The 9,596-nt window shown below is 41.9% G+C and overlaps 1 protein-coding gene across 1 annotated transcript; it reads left to right on the forward strand.

Moving 5' to 3' along the window:
• The first annotated feature begins 291 nt into the window (after window positions 1-291).
• CLEC3B (C-type lectin domain family 3 member B) lies at window positions 292-9,156 on the forward strand. The gene is made up of 3 exons (XM_084620341.1): window positions 292-539; window positions 6,634-6,732; window positions 8,643-9,156. The coding sequence occupies exons 1-3, from the start codon at window positions 434-436 to the stop codon at window positions 9,041-9,043; spliced, it is 606 nt and encodes a 201-aa protein (XP_084476467.1). The 5' UTR covers window positions 292-433; the 3' UTR covers window positions 9,044-9,156.
• Window positions 9,157-9,596: the final 440 nt, after the last annotated feature.

Consider the following 9,596-nt stretch of genomic DNA (forward strand, 5'->3'; position numbering starts at 1 on the left):
TTTGGCATCCCGAACTCCCAGTGATTCCAATGGGAGTTTGGGATGTATCAGGAACACAGGATCAATCCCTTACAGCTTTACTGAAATCCACAGGAAATAATTCAGGGCACAATAAACATCTATATTTTTAAATCACTAACCAGGTTAATTTGCCTCACATTCTGACATGCTTAAAACAAACACCCTAAGAAATAAAAGAATCATCCCTTTTTTCCTTTGTCCACTGGAATTCTTTGAACTTTCTCTAAGCCCAGGATACTGCATTTGTCCCAGCCCTCAGTGGAATTCTCTCTCCCTCTCGTCCCTGGAACGCTGTGAGCGAGTCTGGAAGGATTTCTTGGACAGACATTTTTGATTAAAGCCTGTGTTAAAAAGGCTGGCTCAGGGCAGATCAACACCACTCCAAATCCACTCGGTCAGGAGCAGCAGCAGAATGAAGTTTCGAGGCGCCTGCTTGCTTCTGTGCCTCTTTTGCCTTGTGCAGGTTACAGTCCAGCAAGCCTCCACATCCAAGCAAAGGACAGCGAGCTCCAAGAAAGGTAGGGAGCTGGGAAGGTTCATTAGGTGGGCCTGTATTTAACAGCATTTTATCAAAATTATTCTAAAAACATATAGACTTTAACAGACCATCAGCTTGTTTTCCTACAGGATTTTTGGACCATCCTGTAGAATTCTATAACAAGGAAATTTAAATTCTATTGCTTGTTTAAAAAAAAAATCCTCCCAAAGTTATTTTCTTCTATTGAGTTGTATAGGATGTCCTCATAATGAACCATTTGTTCTAAAATTCAGATAGCAACATACTATATATATTATCTCTATGTTTCTACCATTTTTTCCTGTATAAAAATCTCATTTTAATGATCCTTAATTTCCCCCATCCCATTTTAAGAGGAAAATAAAATGACAGAAGGGAAAGAGTTGATGTAAATTCTGAGGCAGAGTAGACAGAATATTTTCTCCAAGAAATAGAGGAAGTACATAATTTCTATGATTATATAACTTTATTAACAAATATCAGCAATGGTCTCCAAATCCTATTTTAAAACATTTGCCTCAAGTGTATATTAAGTTGTACTCCAGATACATCTAGTGAAGAGTAATCATTAGCAGATAGAAAAGGAGTACTTGTGGCACCTTAGAGACTAACCAATTTATTTGAGCATAAGCTTTCGTGAGCTACAGCTCACTTCATCGGATGCATACTGGGAAGTATGAAGTGAGCTGTAGCTCACGAAAGCTTATGCTCAAATAAATTGGTTAGTCTCTAAGGTGCTACAAGTCCTCCTTTTCTTTTTGCGAATACAGACTAACACGGCTTTTACTCTGAAACCTGTCATTAGCAGATAGTGTATAGAAAAATAAATGCACTGGGGTTTACTCGCCCATCCCTGTTTCTGCACAATGCAAATAATTGAAGGACGACTTGGGTGAGTAACTGATGACCACTGTGAGCTCACTCCAGCCCTTAGAATTTGTGGGGCAATACTTTGGGGAAGACAGTTTCACAGCTGTATCAGACTGTTCCTCCAGATATTTGAATTCCTTTTAAACATGGAATTTTCATCTTGGAGCAAACCTGAAAGAAGATGTTTAAACAAACCATTTACTTGGGCAGTCATTTTCTGTAGTCTCTTCCCAGTTTGGTTATTTTTCCTCAGAAGTTTGTATTTGAATGAGCTTTTCCTTGTGCTTGGTCTTTCAGTGAAGTCCCTAATCATGTTTATTTTTAAAAAAATATTGCAGTAAGGGTCCAAAACACTCACTCACCTCCTCTGGTGCAGTGTGTGTGTGTACACCTGCTGGTACAAGTTGGGGTGTGCAACACCCCCCCACACACAACTTGTACCAGCCGGTGCATTTGTGTTTCTCAGAGGAATTTTGCTTCACTCATTATAGCAATGGAATTTTTCTCTTTGTAATTGTTTGCTGACAACTGGGCTCTTCAGTAGGATTGGTTAAAAAGTTTCCATCACACTTTTCCTCAATGGAATGAAAATGTTCACTGAAAATGTCTGCTTGCCTCCAAAATTTTCATCCACGCTCCAAAACTTTTTGGCCAAAACCACAACATTGTTTCAGCCTCTGGCACTTTTCAGCCCAAGAGTTTTTTGATTTTCAATGAAAAGTTGAAATTCTCCACAGAAAAATACCAACCCATTTACCAACCAGCTCGACTCTTCAGCAGTGGCAAGCTGGAGGTCCAGGCCTCTCTGGAAAGTTTTCCCCACTAATAAGAGTGGCCAGCATTTTTCAGATTTCAGCAAAGAAAGGGGAGGAAAAAAAGTTACAAAACTGAAACAATGAGGGAGGGAAGTGAAAATTCATGACCAATCAGCTCTACACTCAGGGACATTGGAACATTTTGTATAGTGGGGGTGCCGAGAGCCATTGTACCAAACTCTAAACCTTGTATAGGATGGAAACAGCTTCAAGCTGTGGTAGCTAGATTAAAGGTTGCGTGGCTATGCCTACCTGAGCTTTAACCACACCCCCCTTTGCAGTGGAGACATACCCTTAGCCATTGTCTACACTACCACTTACTTCGGTATAAGTTATGTTATATGCTATTTATGCTATAAATCAGGATAGATTATTTAAAGACAAACAACTGAACAGGAATAGTCTCCATCTGAATCTTTATGGATTTCTTCATGGGGTTCAGTTCAGATGAGTGTATTACAGGTTGTCTTCACTGTTCAATTATACACAGGTTCCATAGAAACGGCTTATCACAGATATTTGGGCAGGGGAATGGGGAAAGTTCTACCAACGTTTGCAGTTACTGTGACCGCTTTTTAAACAATGTATAGGCTTTACTATGATGTCCATAGGCTCTGTCTATCTTTGAGACACAAATTAATCCTCACAACAGCACTGTGAGATAGAGAATAGTTCTTATCCCTATTTTCAAATGGGGAATTGAGGCACAGAGAGAGTAAGCTCTCTCAGGTTCACATAGGAGATCAGTACCAGAATTGGGAATTTAACCCATACCTCCTGCTTCCCACTGCAGTACCTTAGCTACACAGTCTTTCTTCCTTGACGGAGTTTCCCCCTTCCATTTATGAATGACATTATTGACCTCTGCCTCATTCAGCACAGAGGATGATGGTGCACTGTGGCTGAATCAGGGTTGTGTAATGAATGTGGCTGTGGTCTGGGCCTTATTTTTTACAGAAGTTGGAAAGGCACGTAGTGAACGAGGCAGAAGATTGCGGGAAGAGAAGTGAAGGTCCCGTAGTTAAAGAAGTTGAATGGTGCCTTGGAGAATTGGATGCTAACCCTGCCTCTGCCACAGAATTCCTGTGTGATGCTGGGCAAGTCACTTAAACCAAACTTTTCACAGTTGGCTGCCAGTTTAGTGTTCCTCATTTTCTTGGTGCCAGATTTGCAGAGGTGCTCAGTGCTCATGACTGCAGGGAGAATTGCTGTCACCCTTGGCAGATGGGGGAAGTGAGGCACAGAAGGGTTAAGACAAGTAAGTTTCCCAAGAACCACACACAGTGTTTGTGGCAGAGCCAGGAATAGACGCCAGAACTCTTGTGCTTTAGCCATAAAACCATCCTTCCTCTTTCCGTCGTAGTATGTTGGGTTAAGGCTACTAGCCCTTTCATTGCTAGGAAGGCTCCCTTACAATAGCAGCTGTATTAATGAGAAGTTTCCCACGATGTGTTTTCCTCAAAGGTACCAAAATAATAACTAATGCTTCAGTGTTAATGGAACCCATTAAAGTTAATTGAGCAATGATTAAAGCAGTTTAATACACTCCTCTTGATGCTTTTGTTTCCTATTCATGACACGTTATAATCTTCACCGCTTGTCTTTTATAGGGCTTTCAATGTTGCTTTCCAACTGATCTCATGTAGTAACTCTGCTTACTTAATCAATTCACCAGAGCCAGCATTTCCAGGATAGACCTGGACTAAGGTCTGCATGCGTAGATTGTCACATTTGCTTTCACCACATTAGGTTCCCCCATAGAAACACCACCACATTTATGGCAGGATAGGTATAGAAATAGTTTCTTGGGAGCAGCTGTATAGATACAGTGAATACCACCCCGTTATTGTCCTGTTTGCTGCAACATCAAAGGGATAAAAGCTCAATTATTTCTAAATGAGAGTAACCAGAGTACCAATTAGTAGCTGGTTACAGAAGTTGCAATTACTCTAACTAAGCCATAGATCAGTGACATTAGTGGTAATGGCACATTTAATTACATGGGAAATGGCTTCAATAGAGTGACAGAAGAGTACCAAAGAAGAACTAAATATTGTTTTATAATCTTATCACTCCTAAAGGCCAGATCACCCCCACCCCCAGAAAACCCCACATAAGGTACAGAAAATCAGGAGGGAAACCTCATGGAGTCTCCACTGGATCACTTCTTTGGTGAGAGTGAAGTATATAATCTGCATAAATGGACCAAATGATCTTGTCTCCAAAAACAGACTTCCCATTTTTAATAGTGAGGGCCAGTAACCATCCGGAACAGTGATCAGACCAGCTGTTCATCACAGTCCCTTCTGGTCTTCAAATCCAAGAAACTCACGGATCGCTAGGGGGCCACCGAAGACAGGGGCCATCCCTGTGGAGACCTCATAGCTTCTTGCTCCCTCACCCCTCTCTGGCAGGCCAGCTCCTGCAGAGCCACCACTACTAGAAAATTGCCCTTCTCTGGGAATGTCCACACAGCAGCTGAAGGTGAGATTTGCAGCTTGGGGAGGCATACTCCAGTTAGCTTTAATCAGGCTCACATTCTAAAAACTGCAGTGAAGACACGATGACACAGGCTTCCTACTGAATACGAAGTCCCGTTCATGGTCTCTGTCATGACATTCAAAGCCCTTAATGGGACTGGCCCTTGCTACCAGTGACGCCTCTCTCCCAGCATGACCAGGACCTATCGGAAGAACTGCTCTCCACTGGAGCAATGGACAGGACCGGCTCTAGGCACCAGCAAAGCAAGCATGTGCGTGGGGCGGCACAATTCCAGGGACAGCATTCCAGCCACCCTTTTTTCTTTTTTCTTGGGCAGTTGCGCTCTCGGAGCTTGGGGTGGCAAATCTTTTGCTTAGGGCAACAAAAAACCTAGAGCCAGCCCTGGCAACAGAAGTGCCATCCAATGGGATTGGAGGCAGCGCATGATCATGGGTGACAGGGGAAACTCTCCCAGGAGCTGGTCCAAAGCTACAGACCAGGCTTGCAAGAGACAACAACCATTACGGGCCTCAGTCTCTTCACGACTAAATGCAAAACTCATCTCTCTGACTTGCCTCTCTCTCAAAAAGTTCTTCACACCCCACTTCAAGAAAATGAACTAAGCCATTGTCCCTATGGGAAAAAAGCAAGAGCACAAGATTTGGAAGGGGAGGGTTCAGTAGTTTGGAGGGGCTCAGGAAGTATGTAGATAGAGATCACTAGATAAAATAAACTAGTTGGCAGAGGGGTGGGGAAGGAGAAAGAGAGAGAGAATCTAACCTTGCCCAGGGCTCCTAGGAGTGCTGCAGGGAAATTGCACTCGACTCCAGAGATGGGGTGGAGTGGGACTGAGTGCTTCATATTCTTCTCCAGCAATGGAAGCAGAGAACAGTGCTGATCGCCTCTGGTGAGCATCCAGTACTCCATCAACAGTGGGAGAAAAACGGATTCTTAAGCATAGATAAAACTATTACAGGGACCCTACTGAACACAATGACTGTTTCCAAAATCCATTCTTCCCCTAAGAATCTTTGCTGTGTGGAATTCACTACCTGAAAGTTTTGTTCATTCTCACTCATTGGAAAACTTTGTGGATTCTTCAGTTTCTTTAACTACATATGTAACCATGGTGTCTCACTCAAACTTCGGTATGACCTTACTATTCCCCTACTAGAATTGTAGTGTATGGAGTAAACAGTTTTGAAGAGTCTGAAGAATGAAACACATAACAGAATACATGAGTTTTAGTAATAGATTCAACTCAACCACACAAGCAGGAACCAGTGTTCTCTAAGCAGGAGGAACCCATTCCAGGTGATTCTAAGCAACTCCATCAAGGATATTGAAGCCTGATATGCTCTGCTAAAAAAGACATACTTGAGAAGCATTACACCATTAGAACATGCTGTCAGTGGGCAGAGAATACTTGCTCAGAAGCTTCTGGGAACATATTAATCCTTTGGTGTCTCAAGGATTACATACAAATCAAATAATTCTTTAAAGAGTTCGGAGAGAGCCAGAAGAACTCTGTTAAGGACTTCTTCGACAATTCCCTTCTGTTTGTATTATTGATCCAGGAAATTGATCCAAAGTTCATTGAAATCAATGGAAGGACTCTTATTGACTTCAGTGGGCTTTGGATCGGGTCCATAGTTCCACAAACTGCCCCTTTACTGTCCCAAAGTAGTAACACAGTCCATACCCCAGTAGGGGAATGATGTACAGGCACAAGGTGGTAGTGTATAGGCCACTATAATATAAATGCAGTGGCAGGTGGTCAGCCTGCAAAAGAATGCACTGCAGAACCAGTGTCTTTTCAGGAGTTTTTGAAGGAGGAGAGAGAAGGAGCTCTGGTGACACTAATAACCTCAATTGCATTCATTAGATGTACATGAAATGTTTGCGTTCATCTCTTGATTTGTTCCACAGATGGTGTGAGCCTCAAAATGATTGAAGATCTTAAGGCTCTGATTGACAACATCTCCCAGGAGGTGGCTTTACTGAAAGAAAAGCAAGCTCTTCAGACAGGTAAAGAGCTCATTGTTGAATACACAGTTATTGCTTTGAGATCGGTGCTAATTAAAACGTGGTTACAATCTCTCTGTACATGTTGACAAGGGTGTGAAGAGAGGTCCTAGTGTATTTGGGTTAGAATTCCATCATTAATGATGCATTCATAATTAGATTAATGCTATGTGTGGTATTTTCACAACATTTTCAGACAGATGGAGCTGCTCAGACTTTTAATGGCATTAACTGTACAGTACGTGGCTCAATAATTCTTTATATGCTGGAACTTCTCATTAGAAATATTGAGAGTTTTACAGTGGCACTAAATCAGACGGACAAGATCAGTGAGGTAGTATCGTTTATTGGATCAGCTTCTGTTGGCGAGAAAGACAAGCTTTTGAACATCACAGAGCAATTCTTGAGATCTGTGTAGCTCAAAAGCTGGTCTCTCTCACCAACAGAAGTTGGCCCAATAAAAGATATTACCTCCCTCACCTTGTCCCTCTAATATCCAGGGACCAACACGGCTACAATAACACAGAAAGCTAACTCAGACGGTCATTTTTTCTTCATCAGTCAGAAGGATAGAGTATAGGGGATGCTGTACTTTAATATTTCCCACAGTTTTCTCTTTGCTGTGCAGCCAGCCATCACCCTTCTGTCTGAACCGCACTGCAATCAGATCACGTTAGCATATTCTATTATTATTGTTTGTAATACATTATTGCCTCAAATCAGGGACCCAAATCAGGGCTCAGAGTCCTGGTGTGCTAGGACACATAGCAAAAGATGGTCCCTGTTCCAAAGTGTTTACAATCTATGTATTCCACACTAGTATCATGTGAAGAACTTCCACCGACATCAGTAGAAGGTGTGTTGGCAGATCATGCAATAGACCTGAGACCCACAGTGTGGCTTAAAGAGGAGAATTTTGTCCCATATCTAATGATCTTCTTTGAAAAAGAATATGGATTAAATTTAGATTTCAGACACAAGTCCAGGTTCAATGGGACTTTAAAAAACAGTTTGAATATTCATACATGGCTCCTATTAGGGTTTGTTTGTTTTTAAATAAGGTGCCCAGAGGCTTTCAGTGCTTAAAACTTTAAAAATGTGTAATTTCTACTAACAACTATATCATTGTGAGAGAGTAGAAAGTTTAAAAATTCTTAGCAATGGGGCAAGGAGGAAATTTTTCTGAAGAGCTTAAGTTATTCAAGTGCAACATTTCTGATCAAAACCTGTGAAAAAGGGAGTCTCTTTCATGCTTGCATAACTCAAACAGCTGCAGCAAATATGCACAAGTTTTCCAGAACTCTGCAATGTTGTGCCGAGACCAAGGATGAAAAAGTTTAGCCCACAAGGAATTTATTTGGGAAAGTTTAGGAGCAACTTAAAACAAGGGGAAATGGGGATTTGAGTTCTTGCTTTCTATTCAAATTTGGAAGGCACATGGACACAGCTGGGGTTCCACATAACCATGTTTACTAACTATATACAACCATACAAGGCCTCACGACATACATACACTGCTGCTCTGACAGGGTATAGAAGACAGGGTGGCCCATTATAGGGCTTCCAAACTATTTAAAGGGCTACTGTAACCCATGCCTACTGGACGTGGTGCCCTCTAGTGGTACCTAGGTCATCTAGAGATTAATGAGTCTGCTACAGCCTTAACTAAGAGCAATGTGGCTTTAAGCTCAAGCAGTGAGGCTCATGCATTTAGCTCCAGAGGTCCCAGGTTGGACTCCCCTGACGATGACCAGGGGCTGTCAGTGATACACTACTACCCAATTCCTATACAGGGTGTGAGAATAAAATTTTGAATTCGACTGTAACATTTGCTACTGATGACCCCCTCTCAGGCACTGTCTTTACAACATGTTCTTTTTCTGTTTGTACCTGGTCTTTTTGTCATTTCTTAGTGTGTTTGAAGGGCACTAAAATTCACCTCAAGTGCTTCCTTGCGTTTTCTGACACCAAGACATATCACGAGGCCAGTGAAGACTGCATCTCCCAGGGCGGCACCCTCAGCACCCCCCAGAACGGGGATGAAAACGACGCGCTCTACGAGTACATGAGGAAGAGTATTGGGTCAGAAGCAGATGTCTGGCTTGGCGTCAATGACCTGGCAGCTGAGGGCAAATGGGTGGACATGACAGGCAGCAGCATCCGCTACCGGAACTGGGAGACTGAGATCACCACCCAGCCGGATGGTGGCAAACTGGAGAACTGTGCAGCCTTGTCAGGGGTTGCCATTGGCAAGTGGTTTGACAAGAAATGCAAAGATAAATTGCCGTACGTGTGTCAGTTCATGATTGTGTAACAGCAGGGCTCCTACTGCTGACATGTAGGCCAGGTTATTCTGTTTGGCATCAGGAATATATATAAATAGTTTATCTATTTGCACATAAATACATTATATATATATATATATATATATATATATATATATATATATATATATACACACACACACACAAATAGATAAACTGTTTGCAAATAAAGTCATCATGGCCTAGTAATGCATTAGAGCATGTTAGATCTATGCTGCATTTTAATTGGCTAAAAGCTACTTCCAACTCCGTAGCAGCTGCATTGTTCCTTACTAAGGCATGATTTATAGATATATTTTTTTACATCAGAAACTTATTAGGATGGCTTATGTGATTTAATAAAGAACCAGTGCAACACTCTAACTTTGCATATCATAGAGTAGGTTACGTAAGCCTCATTAAATTGTTGCTGTAGATACTTTTCCTGCAATTCCCTTTCCATTATTGCTGATTTTATCAAGCTATCCATGAACTAATCAAATATTTTCCTCCTGCCGATTCATGGCCCAATCCTGCTCCCCTTACTCTGGGAGTCTGGAGTCA

This window comes from Lepidochelys olivacea (genome assembly GCF_965140295.1).
Source record: "Lepidochelys olivacea isolate rLepOli2 genome assembly, chromosome: 2".
NCBI lineage: Eukaryota > Metazoa > Chordata > Testudines > Cheloniidae > Lepidochelys > Lepidochelys olivacea.

Excerpts from the sequence above, each read along its gene's own strand:
- CLEC3B (XM_084620341.1), top strand. The coding sequence starts at position 434 with ATGAAGTTTCGAGGCGCCTGCTTGCTTCTGTGCCTCTTTTGCCTTGTG. Across the intron at positions 540-6,633 it reads GACAGCGAGCTCCAAGAAAG|ATGGTGTGAGCCTCAAAATG; the intron begins GTAGGGAGCTGG and ends TTTGTTCCACAG. Across the intron at positions 6,733-8,642 it reads AAAGCAAGCTCTTCAGACAG|TGTGTTTGAAGGGCACTAAA; the intron begins GTAAAGAGCTCA and ends GTCATTTCTTAG.